Here is an 18,731-nt window from a genome sequence, read left to right on the forward strand (position 1 = left end):
AATCATCAACGCTATGAGTGTCTTTTTTTATAACCTTGGAAAGAGCTTCTATCTTATATCAAAAATACTTGTCTCCATGGAGACTTTTATACTCAGATTTTATTTAATTGTAGTGCTTGACTGTGTTAGGACTGAGAAATTATATTAAAATTAATGCCGCATATCTAGAACTTTTCTCCAGACTTTCATCCAGGTGTCCAAATGTGAAGAATGACATTCCTTAATATTGCTTTCTGGTTTACTGCAGGCTTTAGCAAGACTGTCATGTGCATTTAAAACAGAGAATCAAACTCGCATGGTAGTTTGTGACTTGGGAAATCCCATGAAAGCAGGAACTAAGGTAAGGCTTGGTCCAACAGGTGTCTGGTAGCTGAAACAGGAGTGCAGTTGGCATTTTTCTTAATCACAGCAGTGTTTGGGCAGGATTTCACTCACAGGAATTTAAGATTAGATCTAGCTCACATATAGCTGCCCACGTTTAGTTAGCTCAGTGGTAATTGGTTTCAACTTTTCAGCTAAATCAAAGGCTGAAAGGAGTGTTCATGAGGTTTATGATGCAACTCAAAAGGAGTAGTTCATTAAACAATGGAATTAATGAACTCTGGTCCCTCATGAGTTGGTCTTTAGGTTTATCTGATATTTATTTTTTAGTATATAATAAAGAGCTAGCTCATAACACACCTTTCTCTTAGTGGAAACCTAATAGTCCTTCTGTATTCTGCCTAGTTTTGTGAAGTTTGAGAGTTTTGTCTAATTCAGACCCCTGCAATTCCACCAAACGTAGCTGAAATTGGAAGAATTAAAAAACTCTTAGTGGGACCTGGCAGTTACTAAGATGGTTTGACATAATAAGTCTTTTTTTCTGAGGAAATAAAGTGAAAATCAGTCACAGTTACAGACACTTTGATGGTGCTTTTCTTCCAAGAGACTTCTTGTATAGATGAATAAATCTTATTTCCAAAGTCTTTTGAAGTCTGTCAAGCTGAACTATACAGATGTCGAAGCAACTATCATGCACTGACTTAGAAGAAACCTTGGGAACTGAATTTAGAATCATTAAAGCGTGCCCTGTTCCTTAGACTACAGTACTTTTTGCAACACATAGGGAGGCTTAGTTACGTGTAAAAATGGCTGAAGCAAAAGGGGTTAGCATGACAACCTTACATTTCTATTTTGTGGCAGTGATGCATCAGCTGAAATCTACAGAGAGCGCAGTACATTTATAGTCTTGATGAACTGGACAAGTTTTATTTGACGATTCTCTGTGTGTGTTCTCTTATGACCACAAGCCTCAAGCAATTTTCTTGTATTATAATAGTATTAAGAAGCTGTTATGTGTTTTATTGTGCTTCCACTGAACCACGATGATTTTTTTCTAAAGCTATTAGCTGGCCTGCGTTTCAGTGTGCACCAGCAGTCTGAAATGGATACCTCTGTGAAGTTTGACTTGCAAATCCGAAGGTACGGAAATCTATGAGTATGTACCTCACCTGGTAGATAACATGCTGAGTAAATAGACTGTGAACTTAGCAGTTAGTTTCACTCTGGACTAATTCTCTGGTATTTGCCTCGTAATTGTTTAAAAAATAAACGCATCTTTTTAATGAATTATGTTTTCTAAAATAGAGGAAAAAAATGTAAAACACAGTTTTCTGTTTGAATGCAGTTTCTTTTACTTACAGCTTTTACATAGGCCATGCCACAAGTGAAACACTAATGAGGAACAAAACCATTTATAATGTTTCAAGAAAAACTTTGTGGCTTTGTACCTTCATACCGTTGTGATCTCCTGACACTTGTGTAGTGCCACAGAATGACTTGTGTCTTTGGGTTTCTAGCCCTGTTTTAAAACTGATGTTTGAATTCATGAATTCCTTCTGATGTAAAGCCAGAATTTCAAATTTCATGTGTTTTGAGGATGAGAGTTGTAAGTCTTTCAGAAAAGGCAATGCATGTGATGGTCTGAGCAGAAGCAACATGCAGTGAACCATTTTAAGTGTTTTACAGTAGCCAGCATAAGAGAGCCTAAAAATTAAATGGAACAAAACATTAGTGTTCCTGTTAATTATAAGATGAACACAGTGCTTTCATATAAATATGATATATAAATCTGAATTTATACCTTTTGGAGGTGATATTTAAGAGTTTGATATGTGATCAATAGGACTCTCTTTACCCAATACAGTTTTATGTTGCTTAATGGACAGTACAAATACAGCTGCCGTTTTTTTTTTTTTTTGACCCATGGTGAATCAGAAGCGCTTTTTTTTTTTTTGCCATTTAAGGGCTTCATTTTTTTTAATGCAGTGAATAAATTATTCTCATCCACATATGCGTTTTCCATCTACAAGAGTTAAATAAGTTTAAACCTGCCTTTCTATTTTAATGTTACAGTGGTTTGCCATACTGATCAAAGGCCTTGGCAGCATTAATATCTCTTTGATCTCACATTGCTGTCTGTTCAATTTTTTTCCCTTTTCTCCATCAGTTAGTAAGCAATGCCAGTGGCATGTGACTCCAGTTCTTTGCAGAAAGTGATCTGGGGCGTCTGTCATCTTCCTTGGGCTAGCAGCAGTCACTAACTACCTTTCACTGGGAGAAAAAACAGTCAGTGAGGTTGCTTAAGTCATGGTTCTCTTCAGATGGAAGAGTAAGGAAGTTCCTGTAACGTTTTACATGTTTTATGGAAGGAATTTCCTTATATGACTACTGAATGCAAGAACAGTGATGCAATTGGACATGGTAATCACAGTTCATCATGACAGGCATTATCAAAGTAGTATCTTTAAAAGGTTTTAAATATCACATTAGTTATCTTTAAACTCACAAAGTTAGATTTCCAAAGCTGGCACAATTCCTATCAGAACAGCTCTAGTCTCTGAAAGAATGAGGTATTTACAGGTTGGGAAGAAAACACTGTTGGATGTATTTTTTGATTACAGTAGCAGTGAAGAATAATTGGAGGATTTAAGGAGATCTTTCTGAAGGAAATTGTTTAGTAAGGTAGACAGAATAATCAGATGTGTCTGAGGAGATCAGAATACTGTTCCCAGCTCCACTTTGAGGGGAATAGGAGTGGTCTCTGTATTTCTATTTCTCTGTTTACAAAGAAAGTCTGAAGAAATTTTTTGTATGAATGACTCTACATGCCTTAATATCTGTCATCTCTTGGTGTATCTGAAGTGTAGGAATCAGATGTTAACTGCATTTATTTACTGGTTTAAACACTGTGAAGAGGGGTAAGGAAGAGTAGTCCTAGCATACTTCTCTACCCTGGGACTAGTTTGAAGCCAACAAGTCCCTGAGCAAAACAGATGTCCTAAAGTGGAATTCAGGGCTCTGCTAGCTATATAGTTGATGTTATCCCACAGCACTGGCATTTGAATTTTCTTACATGTGGCAGCTAAGGAACAGTCAGCATTAGCTTTGTGTCCTTTATTGACTTCTCCCTGCCGAGGGACCTCCAAACTGCACTGAGGGTGGGACGGTCATGCATTTAAGTGAGAACTTGCTGGAATCTGCTCCTTATTTTTTAGCAATTATGCTTTCCTGCAGTGGCTCAGGAGTCATGCTATGATGTTACATTACAATTATTTTAAGGTGTGGGTTGTTTTGGGTTTTTTTTTTTTTAATACTTAGCTTATTTCATTTAAGAAATTAACATTTTCTTTGCAGTTCCAACCTGTATGACAATCTCAGTCCAGTAGCATTCTATCAGGCTGACCTTGCTATTTTAGCAGCTGTTGAAATCAGAGGGTAAGCATTGATACTATTTTAATAAACGTCTTTCTCAAATGAGCTTTGAATGTTTGCTTCTTTATATTCACCGAACTTTCTTTCAGGTCTGCATAAGTTTTCAGGAAGCCTTAGGGAATTTTTAATCTTAAAGAAAATATGGTTCTCTCTAGCCACCCTTTGGGCTTTCAGATCTTAAATAATTCTAAATAATTACAAAATGAATTCCAAAAAGGAATGTTGTGCCTCTATTACTAATGGGTTTTTTTAGAATAATTTAAAAAAAAAAATAGACTCTTATTTTTGCAGTTGCACACATTTCTCCATGTCACTTTCCTCCTCCACAACTGACTGGGTTTTCATCTGAAAACCCCTGAAACCTTTTCTAAAACCAAAGTTGAAAAACCTATTGAAGATAATGCCCTACAATGCCTTCACCTTCTTCAGTCTTAAGCATAGTATTAATATTGTAATGACTCCATTACCTCTATTACTTTTGCTTACCAGAAATCTATATTTCACACCTAAAAGCTGTACAATCCTTTTGCTTAGACAGTTAACTCAGATTCCTGAGTCATAATTTTTTAAAATTCCCACTACGTTCATTATTGTGATCTAATTTTGTTGATATCTGAGAGGTGGGGGATGGTACAACTGAAAAGCATTACTGCTAGCTTCACTGTTTTCAGTGCATGCTGAATTATTCTTATGACTGTACTGATAAGTCTCTACATGATCAATATTTCTCATTATCAAAGTATTTCATACTTGTGGTTTTTGGATTATATGTATGTATCTTAATTCTCTTAATGGTTTACTGGATGTTGTAGGATGAATCCAAAGTTTAGGACAGGAAAAAAATGTTTCTAAATACAAGGTTCATCTTCTCATGTACAGAAGAAAATTGAACATTTAATATGTAAGCCACTCGACCTCTGTTCTTTCTGTTTTTATATACAGAGGTTGAAAAATTGAAGATTGTATTTTAAGCGTGTTGATTTTTTGAGATATTCTAGAGAATTACATTTGTCATTTCATACTTTATAATAATGACTTGTTTGCTCCGCTGTTTAGTGTGTCGTCTCCTGATCACATATTCCTTCCTATTGCAAATTGGCAGCCGAAGGAGAATCCAGAAACGGAAGATGATATTGGGCCTCTAGTGCAGCATATCTATGAGGTATGCGATTACTACTCATTTCAATGACACAGTTCTGTGATAAATGAAAAGAAATCATTTGGTGTAGCTTTTGTGTGGAGTAAATTACAATTTTTTTTCTCCATTTTGTTCTTGCATGGAAACAAAGGTTGTTTTGTTTTGGTTTGGTTTTTTTTAATGCTGCGTCAATAACTGGTATCTGCAAGAGGAGTCGGAATACCTGCAATTAGTGTAACAGGAGTGGCCAAATAGAAGCATCTCAATTTTACATCATTACACATATTTTATTTTCTAGCCCTTCGAGATCTAGATAAAACATTTGAAGTAACTTGAACTGAGAAAAAGACTCATGGCTGTAAATTATTCGCATCCTCATTTGTATTCCAGCTGTTCTGAATCATTATTGTAAAGTCTTTTGCCTTGAAAAATTTTAAGTATTTAAAGTTGCCTTAAAAGAATGATCACAGCTTTAATCTAGATTGCTTAATTAAATAAAACTTTACCGAGAGAGCTTTGTGAGTAAGAATAGTTGAAAGATGTTCTAGAACTTAAGAGACCATTTATCTAATGAAATTGATGGGTGTATGTATCTGTGCTCAGAGTACCTTGGCTGAGTCAAGTACAGTGGCTGTGACTCATGCAATAGACTACCAAAAAACCCCAATTTTTTCAAGGAAAAAAGTTACGTTTCTTCAAGGCAAAAAACCTAATGCCATATAGCTTTTCTTTGAAGTAAAGTAATTTTTATCAGATTACAGAATTGTAAGTTTTGCCTGTTGGGGCTTGAAGTTTAGCTACCATTTTTAGGTAAAGTTGTTGATGCTATTACCATAAGTGGTTGGGGGTAAGGGTAGCGGCAGTATCATTTATGGCTGAAATGTAAAATAACAACTATATGCACATTAACAAAGAAGGTGGCATTGTTTGGGGTTTTTTTACATGTTAACTTTACTTTCATAATCAGCTGAGAAACAATGGTCCAAGTGCTTTCAGCAAGGTGATGATGACTCTGCAATGGCCTTACAAATATAAAAACTACACACTGTTGTATATTGTTCAGTATGAAATTGATGGTCCCATGAACTGCACTTCTGATATGGAAATCAATCCATTGAAAATTAAGGTAAGCAGGACTTTCCTTTTGTTTAAGTGGAATGTTCTGGAAACACTCAAAATACCCAAATCCCTGAGAATATCTAACACTGAGTTAAGTTTTCATCTGTTGCTGAGGAACAAGACTGCACTGTTTGATAGTACTTGTCAATGTGTATAGCAGGTGAAATAAAATGTAGACAATAGATTGTCAACCCAAAGTTAAATTTGTCTTGTTTCTTTTTGTTGTGGGTTTTTTTTTTTTTTTTTCCTCTTGAAGATTGTACTGTATGATTTCTAAGTCCAAAGCAATGGAATTATATTGAATGTGGTCATAAACAAAAACATTCCAGATGCTTCTGGGCTGTTTATGTAAATTTTCTGGGTTTTATTTCTTGGAAGAAAATGGCACTGTTTTTTCTATTACTAGCTTATTTATCTAGGCCCTCATCCAAATGCCACAGAGGTCAGAAAGGGTGCTTCAGTGGTGCTTAAAAGTATGCTACAACTGCCAGCAAAACATGCAGTTTGGAGAGCACAGAGCAGAAGGAATTCCTTTTTCCTAGGCTGGACTAGACAAAGAAACACCAGATAAAAACCAGCAAGTTTGAGAGTAGAGAGCTGAATTCTAGGACAATTTAGAACAAGTAGTAAAAATCAGTATATTGGTTCTAGAAGATTTTAAGCAAACATATGTATGAAAAGAATAAGGGAAGATATTCAATGTATAGAACAACAAAGAATACTCATGTATCTGATAATCAGAAAGAACTTTAGTGAATATATAAATACAAATTTCCTGTGCTTTTGCTATACCATTTGTAATAATATATTTTTCACAACTCTCTTGTAAGTTTCCTCATATAAATTTGTTATGTAGAGGACAAATAGCATGGCTCTGTCTAGTACCCTATGTAAACTTGCAAGTTTACATTGGGAATTTCTAAGGGATTACCGAAATAACTTATTAAACCTACTGTGTACTTTTTCAAGCCCCTCCTAAAAAAGTTGTTTTGTGTACGTCTGGATATGTGTACGCATGTACAGTGGTATGTGGTACACCAGTACCATACTAGTGCTGCTTTTTCAGAGTTAAAAACTGAAATGTTGAGGAAAAACTTTAATAAAAGATTGCAAAACTGAATTATTTATTGCAGTCTAAGAGTATTTCTTTTTCTATGCATGAAAAAGTTTTGAGTTGAAGAATTAAGATACTCAAGGCTCTATGTTCGTTCTTAGTAGAAATTTGCATCAGTGATCTAGAAAAGGCAGGAGTAACATTTTAATTACACCTGTAGGTAAAGCTAGGTTCTGAAGAATAGCTAGTGGGGAGAGAGAAAGGGAAACCTGATCAGTTACATATTTTCTTGACCTTAACTTTGAAGACTGCAAATATCTAAATGTGAGAATTATTTATTGTTTGGGTTTCTTTATTGTATCCTAGATTTCTGCTTCTAAAGATGATGATAAGAATGAAACACTTAGCAGGGAAGATAATCGGGATCATCGTATCAGTCGAAGGGATATAACAGCCATTGAAGGAGATGTGCATACTTTGGTAAGCTCTCAGCATTGATATGTTGGTAATATTTTTGTTTTTTTTTAATGAAGATGGAGATGAAAGCTCCAGGAGATGAAGAATCATTTCAGAAAGCCGTGTTCTGTATTTAAATGGTTAACAGATAAAAGAGCCATATGCTCTGCAGCTGTTTTGTTTTGGTTTTCCAATGTGCATCAGTTTTCTTCAGGGTGGTCAGTCAGTGAGGCGTATGCTTACAGTTTTGTGCTGTTATGGCTTAAGTCCTTAAAAACAAAGGTCAAGTTGGGCACTTTCTGTCAGTCTTCTATATTGTGCTATTCTTTGAATTTGAAAAATCAGTACTTTATAGGAGGAAGGCTGGTAAAATAGGATAACTGAGAGGAAGCAGGCGAGTGCTGCAGTCATCATCTTTGCTACAAATTACAGTTGATTTCACCTGATGTGTTTCATAGCTCATCAGTGGACTTTCTGCAATCAGACACATGAAGGACCTGTCCTTTCTAAACAAGATTGGAAATAATCTGTAATATGAAGTAAATATAGTACTGTATCACTGTCTTTGTAACTGCGCTTGCAGACATGCACCTGTCCCTGCTTTGGGCAAGGCAGGACAGGCAGGCAGCTGAGGGAAATGCTTGGGAGTTTAGGGTGGACCAACAGGACTAAGGCAGTACACCCCAATGCCAGAAATGTTTAGACTTTGGAGAGGACAAAAAAAGGGCTGAGCAAAGAAAGTGAAAATAGGAATTAATTTCTTATTTTATGGGGAGAAAAGTTACTTTATTTTTTTAAATATAAGCTACAAATATTCTTTAGTATCTATAAATGCAGTTCTGAATGTTGGGTTTGTGGTTTGTATTTTTTTTTTTTTTTAAAGGCTTGGGTTTTGCCAGATCTTCCCAATGACTTAGCAGGATTTCACCCCAGAGACTAATGTCCAGTATTCTTAATAATTTCACTGAGTCGTACTCACACTGGCAGATGTACCTACACTGTACAGTGCTTTTATCTATAGTACAGCTAAAATCACAATTATAAAATGAAACCTTGTTTTGCTCTGCTTTCTTCTTGAAATACTGATGGTTTAGCATCAATATTGTCTGATGGATTTTAATGGAAATGTGCTTGAGAGGCCAGTTGAACTTCTGTAGTCCTAAGTATGGCTTATAGATTAGGTCAGTCAAGTTTGAAGACTTCCGTTGAATGCAACAACATGTATTTTGTTGGCACCGAGTACAGTTAATTGCCATGAGTTTTCCTATCAAAAAACATGCGTGTAATGTGAATTGACCGAAACTGCCCCCCCCCCAACATTTTTTCCTGCATATGTAGATAAAGTACATACCTTAAAGCTACTGCCAGCTGTTTCACTTTTGAGATCCAAGTGGCTCACGTAATATTTTTCTCAGTGCACACTTATGGAACACTATAAGTAATTATTCAATATTGGGGGTTATTTGTACATTTGAATAGTTTATTGTGCTTTGCCAGGAAAAGAGGACAATAAAGTATGTATATGAGTAAAGTAATGCCATTAACGACTTTTCAAATATGTTCGTATTTGGAATATCCTTCCTACTTTTATATGCAGGGCTGTGGAACTGCTGACTGTTTAAAGATAGTCTGTCAAGTTGGCCATCTGGAAAGGGGAAAGAGTGCAATATTGTATTTAAAATCACGCCTTTGGACCCAAACTTTCATGAATGTGAGTGTGAATATTATGTCCCTGCTTCTGAAACATAGAGTGATTTTGGTATCCACATGCAATACTAAATTTGTTTTTTCTTACACAGAAAGAAAATCAGAATCACTCCTATTCTCTCAAATCGTCTGCTTCTTTCAATGTTATAGAGTTCCCTTATAAGAACCTTTCCTTTGAAGATATCCACAATTCTACAGTAGTAAGTCATTTACATCCAGCTTGAGTTACCATACATAGTTACTTTGAAATTAATACAAAACCAATGATTGTTGAGTAGCTTTTTTGTGGCTTGCTATAATTATAGTTTTATTAAATATTTGATTCATGTATTAATTTCAGTTATACACATACAATTGAGGATAAAACAAAAATTTTTGTCCTACAACTAGAGTTAACAGTATTTGTAGCTTTAAAGACTTAACTGAAAATGAAAAAAAAAAAGATGGTGAACAGTCCTAATGTTCTTGTTAATGCCATTGTTGTTAGAGAAATAATTTACTTGAAAATTATCTTCTACTGTAGTAGCACTTAGAGCTTGAGTAATGGACCTTTATTATATTATATGCAGTATTGTGTGAATGTGGAACAAAAAGATCATCTGTGCCCTAGAGGGTTTCAAAGAGAAAGGAGACAGGGTGCAAACAGAAAGGAAGATATAGGGCATTTATTTGGGCTGCCCAATTAAAAGTTTTTGGTAGGCACTATAGCATAAAAGATCTTAAGAAAGGGGTTGAAAAGGATTGTGATTGATTTGTTTTGAATATGGTTTCTAATGGCTATTATTAACTGTTTTTTCTCTCCTAAACCTTGTGGAGTTGATATTTTTTTCAAGGAATACTGCCTTTTAAGAAAAAAAAGCAAAAGCCCTCAATTATTTTTCTCTAATTCCAAAATATTTCCAAATTCCTACAGTTTTACTGAAAATCATCAAGCATTACAGAATACTTATTGCCATGGTACCACTGATTGCAAAAAACCAAAACCAACCAACCAAAAAACCCCAAACCCCTGTTTTTATTTAAATTTAAAATCCTATTAAATTTAGGTCAGTGAAGCCTTTATGTCACTATTCATCTGTAGCTGTTTACTGACACTGGAGAGAATAAGTAATTTATGCTGGGTTAAGATTACTTTACGTGCTATGGAATAAAGATATACAAGACTTAAACTGCATGAATGAACTTGGTATGTCACTGCTGTGCAAAGTGTGATTTATTGTGTTTTTCTATTAGGTTACTACAAATATTACATGGGGCATTCAACCACAGCCTATGCCTGTGCCGGTGTGGGTTATAATTTTGGCTGTTCTAGCAGGATTATTGCTCTTGGCTGTTCTAGTGTTTGTTATGTACAGGGTAAGTACTGTATTTGGGGTTTTTTGTATCATTTTCTTTTCCTTACTAGTGATGTATTACTTCAAATAGTACCAGCAGTTTGCAGAAATACTTTGGTCCCCTAATCATCTGAATCAGTTAAGTTTTTGGATAACTGTAAAAACTTTTCAGCTTTGTCAGGAGGAAGTTGAATAAAAGAGGATGTCTGTGATTGTGCTGAATTACTCAGTTCAATTTTTCAGCTGGTATTTATTGGATTTTGAAGTCAAAAATAAGGAAAAAGAGAGGAGGGGAAAAAAACCCTAATCAGTTAAGATCTCATCAAGAAGGAGAGAGAAAGGATGTGTGTATGTTTTGAAGATCACAATGCAATTTCTTTATTGTTCTCTGAATCACAGATGGGCTTTTTCAAACGTGTGAGACCACCTCAGGAAGAACAAGAAAGAGAACAACTGCAACCGCATGAGAACGGGGAAGGAACATCAGAAGCTTAAGCAGAGTTTTATCTGTAAGACATTCTGAAATTTTAGAATGCCTTCATCTTGGTTACGAATATTGGCTTCCCCCTTAAGCAAAAAACACTCATGACTGCAAAGCTGCTGGTCTCAGAAGGTATCAGCATGTACAAAATAAGAGCAATATATTTAAATCCTCCTTTTTGTATTAATTATGTTCATACATGTGACTAACGCATCTGCACTGATTTGTGTGTGAAAAAATTAAGTAATATGTAGTGCTGTGATTTTGCTTATTGGGATACAGGAGACATCTTTTTTTGATTCACGGACCGACTTTATATGAATTGCTACACAGATTCTCTGTTTGCTCTTGAGGCCAACAGCCTGCATAGATATTTGCTGGATTACACGTTTAGTTTCAATTGATTTTTGTTGGAGTACACTACATTTCATTTCCTAGCTCTTGAAAGCTAGTTGTACAAAAAAATGAACATGGCTGGTTTTACAAAACTGAAGAATATTCTTTGACCCATTAACTCTGCTGATGATTTTCCTTCTGCTCAAAAAAATATGGAAGAGATTATTTGGTGGAATCATTCACATCTGATAGCTACTCTGCATGCCTGTTCCCCTTCCTGCTCACTCATCTGTCCAGTGGTTTCCCTCTACACTTTATAAATATTTGTTCTCCAGGCCCTAAATCTCTTACTGTAGGGACTGAGTCTACAGAAATGGAAATGAATGGTAGAAAGCTGGGGATTATGTACTTTCTATGGGACATAGTGACAAGATTGAGGGCAAGATCCAAAGACTCTGGCGTGTATTTCCATGGAGCAGGATCCAGGTGTTCCACAGAATTCCTGGCAGCATGGATCCATTCAGGTACTGCCAGGGACAAGGCGTTGGACTGTGGCTGCCAACAGACATGTCTGCTGAGAAAAGCCATAGCCTGTATGTTCACAAGTCAAACCTCCACAGGGTTTGAAGTTAAGGCTGCATACTACCCGGGCTGAATTTCAGTTTCTGGCAAAACAATGGAGGGAATACTTTGTGACAGGTTACCTGAAGTATTGTAAGGAAGCTCTTGTTAATTCTCACATTCTGTGGTTGACTATGTCCAAGTGCAGGATGGAGTAATATAGGGACTGTTTAAACTGGACTATCTGCCAGACAAATGTATCTAGATTACATCAGTACTTTAACCACACTCATGTCTGCCTTGCCACTTGCCCTAAGAGAACAGTGAGTTTATCAAATGAAGCAGAGTATAGCTGGCAATGCAAAAAGGTTTGAAAAGAGAAGGTTGATTTGGCTTGTTTCATTTCATTGCACAAGACATTTCATTATGTTCAATACATTTCATTACCAGAAAAGACACTAAATATTTTGTTTCATTGTTGTTTTTTAAACATACCAAAAGTTCAGTGGTTTAAAGCCATGGGTTTATGTCATTCTTATTTCCCTCAGCATTGGTGTGGCAAAATGAAGCTTCTTATTCTTACAAGAGAACAAAAGAACATTGTCTATATGCATTTCAGTAGACACGTAACTGCAAATTAGGAGGTTATTTGGCTTGCAACCACGTGTAGCTGTGTTGCACAAATCTTAGAGTGGACATACTTAAACTATTACAAAGGTGCCTTATATGAGATTTGTTTATTCCGAAAAGGGAATAAATTACACTATAAACTCCCTGTGTGCAGCCACATACAGAAAGGAAGACTTCTACTGTAACTATACCAGTGAGATTTCTATGCAGACAAGCTCTTAAAAGGACAAAATCTCTGGTTTGGTTTGGTTTTGTATCTTGGGGTTTTTGTTCAAAGCTGCATCTCCCCCATAAATACTGCAATGCCCAGTAAACCCAGAAGTATCTGAAATTAACAGTTTAACTCTCATTTCTGCATCCTTTCTGAGATTTAAAATTCACAAAAGGCTTTCGTTGTTAAGTCCATTCTTACTCACTGAACCGTGATGGCATTTGAGTCATTAAGAGAGCACAAAGTCTGTGGGGGCCAGTATGTATATCAGATATAGGCTTGCATATTTATCCATTTACATGTTTTTGTTTTAGACAATTTGTTTAGATATAATTAGTTTATATGAGAGGTCATAGGGCAAAATTCCGCTTTCACTGAATTTTCAATGTCTTCAGTGTGGCCAACGTCCTATTTTTGTCTTTACTTCTAGTGTTGTTACTAGTAGTGTAGTAAAGAATCAGGAGTCAGGCTTTGATCCTGGCCTCAGAATGTGACTTCTGTAAAACAGTTTCAGTTACTTATGCAGGTTTCTAGTTCACACACTTTGTCAGCTGATTATCTCTATGCAAGGAGATTGTTTTTACCCAGTCTTAATCTTAGTAGGTTAAGAGGTTTAAGAGACTGTCAGACAGATTATAGCTCTAATTCTTACATGTGTGCTTTCATTACATGTACACACTGTGTTGACTTGAAATTTATTAGACTACTTGCATGTCTAAGCATTATGAAGAGATGAAAATTTATTAAAAAAAAAAAAGCACGATCAAGATCTCTTCAACTCACGTGGAAGGGATACCAATGTCAGTGCTAAATGCATCTTAATTTTACTGTGGCAACTGGAAACTCTCATTTTGCTGATTTTCAGGATGAAAAGGTACATTTTATTGGTACAACTACTGTAGCTATGGAAAGTTTCTTCCATTTATTGAAGTTACATAAAGTAAGACTTATTTAAGTGATTTTTATTTTCTTGCATTCTCCTGGAGAATAAAAGCAAATAGTTGCTTCTCCCATGTCCACTAATTTCCAGTTTGGTTAAAAAAAAAACACAAACCAAAACAAAAAAAAAACCCAAACCCCAAACCAGTAGCATATGTAAATGGAGTATACAGGTTACTTAGTGAACATAGATATAACACCCCAGATTCAGTTTAAAGTACCATTGTATTTCAGGAAGATTCTGAACAGGATGTTATCCTGAATGGGGGTGCAGGAGACATTTGATATCACATTCTAGATTCAGCAATAAGATTACAGGTTATGTATGTACTTGTGCCAGTATAAATTTCATACTGACTTACAGGCATTGATGTATTCTTCTGGCAAATATTGTAGAATGATGCTAAAACTTTTAAAGAAGTTTCCAAAAAAATGTATTTTGGAATGAAATTAATGCCCTTCAGTCAAAATTGATGTGCATAAAATGCGTACTGCAAGCACTAAAAAAATACAAGTACATTAACAGAGAATTAGTCCTCTTTCGAGAGTTATGTTTCAGAAGCGTATTTTTTATAAGTATAAAATCAACAGCTATGTAATTATTTAAAAAGTTTTCATTGTCTAAAAGAGCTGTATCTTTTATATTGAAATATGAAATTCTCTAAGTACTCCAGTTTGCAATTATTGCAGCATCTCATGATCAATATCAAAAAGTGAATTACATTACAAAATGCATATTAACTATTACTGTATTTGACAATATTTAGAAAACGTAAAGCAAGGAACCTAATTTATAGGTTTACATTTCTTTCAAGAAACTATCAAATTGTGGAGATAGCTTTTGTTGTTTAAGCATGACTGCAAAGCCAAATATGGGATACGTTTCAACATAAGTTGAAATCTTTGAGGAAATGTTCGCAGCTATTGGTGTCAAGTTTGTAATTTTATTTGTCCCATTTTTCTGTTTTAAATTTTGATTTACACGTTGACCTTTGATTCACATAATGCTTGCAGAAACTTTACAAAAGTTTATTATATATGCTCTTCCTTTATAAAACATTTATTTGAAGCAAAGATTTTTAATATTTAGTTGTTTCTAAACTTGTGTCTATGCTTAAATAGTCTTTAATGTAAACTTTCACGGGTATTTTTGAAAATACTTCGGCTATAATCAGCATGTTCTTGGTGATTTGAAGGATTCATGTTGCACTTAAATTTTTGCAATGTTCAATTTTGCTGTTGGTTACCCTGGCATAGGCCCTGCAGTATTTTTTCCTACACCCTCACAAATAGTCACAGAGCAGCATTACCCTGGTGGAAATCTAGTCAGTTTTTGTCTTCAGTCCAGACTAAGGCCTATTCCACAGTCTAGTGCAGTCACAGAAAACCTGACATTCATTGCAACTGGCTTTGAATGTGACCCGTTGTGTTCAATGCTGCTGGCTGTTAATGAGAAAAAAAAAAAAGAAAAATAGGATTTTATAAAAGGAAAATGGAAATCCAAAAAATAAAAAGGTGGTGGCAGACCACAGATGAGCCTTAAAGCAGAGATGATTTTTTTGTTCGCTTTTCTATTTCTGAGATGGGAAGAACCCATTAGTTCTCTGTTAGCAGTGGCCTTCTATCACAAACAAATCCCACAGTTTGGATCATGATTATATGCTGAGCTCTAATAACTCTCATTGACTTGAGTGGGATCTGAACTCTTAGGTACTGAATCTCTAGCTTCTAATTCCCAAGTGCAATATAACATGATCAGGTCTAGTTCACTGCCAAGTTGTCTGTTTATTTTTGTTTGCCTAAGAAGGGATGTAGCATTTGTTGACTTGCAGTGGTCAATATTTTTAAGGACATTAACAAAACCAGTGTGTTAAATTGAGGTGATAAATGAATGGTATAGAAAGTTTTTGATCACCCACATTGGGTGAAACGATGTATTATTCTAAAGTGTATCCATTACGAACTCTTGAGTTATTGAGAATTGGTACAATATTCTTTAAGTCCACTGTGGAAAATTTGAGTAGAGACTATACAATAATGGGTTTGAGTCTGTAGTACTACTACTGTTTCATGTGATTATGGTATTTAGTATTTTGGTCTATTTTTTTCCAGTGTGTAGAATTTTAATATAACACAGGAAATCTAACCTTTCATGCAATGACCTTCTCCAGATATGCTGCATTGAGGTTGAATAACTTGACCCTTGGCTTTTGCAAAGTAAATGAAGATTTAATGTAGTATTTGAATCTTCAAAAAACTTTTACAGGTTTAGGTGGATCTTTCTAGTCCATGAAGGAAACCTGTATTTGCTATGATACAAATATGTTGAAAATGTAACATTTTATTTCTTCGTAATATAATGTTTTTGCCTTTTTTGTTTTTGCTCATGCATTAAATCAGTAGAGCATTGTTCGCATGAGCAGAAAATTAACGTACTAATGGGAGTGCTGCATTTTGGGTTTCTTAGTCATGTAGTAAATACTTGTAACATAAATGGGAATATTTTCAGTAACTGAACTTGTTTCAAAGGTCTTCGGTACATATAAGGAAAGCAATATACATTTGAAGTCACCTTATTTTTAATAAATTATAGATCTTGCAAAAAAATGGGTATTGTGGCACAGTAATTTTGTACTGATAACAAATATATAGCTGTTAAGCTATGGTTTTCTTTTCAACTCATTCTTTTCATCCTAATTCAAATCTGATTGATTTTATTAGGTTGTATTTTTCTATATATGTATACAATTTCAAAATATTATGATTGGATAAACTGAAAAACGTAAGTATTGAGTTGATTCTGATACTTAGAATTTTGGAATAAAATACCTCTTAGTTAACAGGAATTCTGGGGTGGTTTTTTTTTTTTTTTTTTTAATCCTGTGGCTATTTTTTAAAATGCATTTAATTCACCTGAAAATATGTCATTGTATATGTTTGTAATCCACAGCTATCAACTAAATATGAAACGGTCACATTTACACAACTTTTACATTCTTGGCTAAAGTGACACATATTAAACCTTGAGTCAAAAAATTTTGTTATCGCAAGCAAGAAAGAGGATCTAGTCACAAATTATATTCTGTCACCAGAAAACTGATATCCTACAAAAAATTTTGTGTAACAACAATAGTATTTCAGATTTTATAGGTGCCACATCACTGTAGAAAATGAATTCTTGTCCTTTGGTTAGGAAAATTCTCAGAGATGTGGTGTTGTTGTTTTTCTTGTTGTATTATTAGACTAATTTTATCTTAGTATTACATTTTTCCTGATTAACAGTCATACTCATCTTTGCGAGTGTGGTGACAGTAAATATTTGTGTCACAGTAAAGGCATACACGTTTATTTTACACTGCTAGAACACCTATTTAGAAATTAATGTTGGTCCTTGTAAACCCTTTAGAAAAACTCTGAACTACTGAGTTCCCTGGATTGCTAGTGAAGAATGTGTTACCCTAAAGAAAATAATAAAAAAAGGACACTGAAAAGATGAGAAACTGATATGTGTTCTAATTAACAGCTTTCACTGACCTCACAGTAGCTACACCTAATGTGCATAAGAAACATCACAGAAGCAGTCAAAATGTGACTCTGACCATTTGTTCCATACACACTGCAGCCAGCACAGGCTTAGTTTTTGTTATATAAGATACCTTCACTTAGTTATCAGCACAGTGATCACTACATCTTTTTAGCAGTTGCAAATTAATGCATTATTGAGAAATTAGTGACAACAGCTGTCTCATTACAGCAACAAGGCAACAGAGTGTTTTTTCAAATTCCCATCTTATGCCATAATCAGCTTAAACAAAATAATGGTCCATGTCTTGAGGTTATTTACATCAACACAGCTCCACTGCCTCCACTTGAGTTATGCTGCTTTACATTGTCTTCGTTTCAGACTCTTTGCATACATGTATGATATTTTAATGTATGCTTTTATCATTAGTGAGTTTGTAAATTAATTACTAATACATTAATATTTTATTACATATTAGTACATTAATATATTTTTAAATTGCCAGTTCAAGTAATTTTAAGAACATGGTGAAAAACTGAAGAGGTGTTTTTTTTTTTAAGTATTTGTATGAAAATCTCATAAATATTTTCTCATACACATAAAGAATTAGGGTTAGTGCTGTCAGCAGCCCATCTTCTCACAAGGTGTTTTACAATCAGTCTGTTTTACTGCATCTTTCTGATAAACCTTCTAAAAGTTTGGTGCTGAATCAGTACCTGTCTTGACAGACATACAGGATGTGCTAAGACTAAGCTTGCGGGACAGAAATGCACAACACGCTCCTGCCAAATGTGAGAAGCAAAAAAAAAAAAAAAAGACAGTAAAATACCACATTACTAGTCTTTACAATTCACATGCAGACCATGTCTGTGTTACTGTTTTCAGAGAGTTTTGCAGAATCTATCTACATTTATATTTTTGTTGTTTGTGTACATGCTTTTGAGTCCCCGATAAAATATCGGATGCCATGTGTTACATACCTTTGGTGGTTAATGACGATGGTTGTAACTTGTTTTAAGTTCGAAGAGTGTGTGAGCAACTGCAGGAGTTACTGCTAGACATATTTCTTCTAGTAAATACTCAGGTAGTTGAAATAAATTACTTATTATCAGCTTTCATCTCTTTTCAAAGAAAACTTGGTTAAGAAAACATAATCCTGATTATGATTTTTTTTTTTTTTCTGAAATGGATGTTATTGTGTACTCTAATCAATTCCCAGTAACTTCTCTAAATGCAGTACAAACAATTCAAAACACGCGTTATTCCCCTTTTGGAGCCGTTTTCAGTAAAACTTTTATCACACATTTAACAGATTTGTTTCAGAACTTTATAAATAAGTAATTGTGCATATTCACATCATCAACATTAATTTAAAATGTTGCAGCTGCCAAGTTGGTTCAATTATTCCTCCCCAAATAAACTTGATTTGTATCTTTCTAAAAGCCCAAGTCTACAAACATTTGGAAATGAACATGTATGTGATCCACAC

At 34.8% G+C, this 18,731-nt stretch overlaps 1 protein-coding gene across 3 annotated transcripts in view; it reads left to right on the forward strand.

Annotated features, from left to right (window-relative positions):
* Positions 1–17,215, forward strand: part of ITGAV (integrin subunit alpha V) — a 65,899-nt gene extending 48,684 nt beyond the window's left edge. For all 3 annotated transcript variants that reach the window (XM_041124529.1, XM_030019022.2, XM_030019021.2), the window contains exons 21-30: positions 248–340; positions 1,382–1,461; positions 3,676–3,756; positions 4,810–4,915; positions 5,859–6,017; positions 7,431–7,544; positions 9,118–9,231; positions 9,320–9,427; positions 10,461–10,583; positions 10,961–17,215. In XM_041124529.1, the coding sequence (XP_040980463.1) occupies positions 248–340; positions 1,382–1,461; positions 3,676–3,756; positions 4,810–4,915; positions 5,859–6,017; positions 7,431–7,544; positions 9,118–9,231; positions 9,320–9,427; positions 10,461–10,583; positions 10,961–11,056 (1,074 nt within the window). In that variant the 3' untranslated portion in view covers positions 11,057–17,215. The remainder of the gene's footprint in view (positions 1–247; positions 341–1,381; positions 1,462–3,675; positions 3,757–4,809; positions 4,916–5,858; positions 6,018–7,430; positions 7,545–9,117; positions 9,232–9,319; positions 9,428–10,460; positions 10,584–10,960) is intronic.
* Positions 17,216–18,731: the final 1,516 nt, after the last annotated feature.

Source organism: Aquila chrysaetos, chromosome 6 (genome assembly GCF_900496995.4).
Source record: "Aquila chrysaetos chrysaetos chromosome 6, bAquChr1.4, whole genome shotgun sequence".
NCBI classification, from domain to species: domain Eukaryota; kingdom Metazoa; phylum Chordata; class Aves; order Accipitriformes; family Accipitridae; genus Aquila; species Aquila chrysaetos.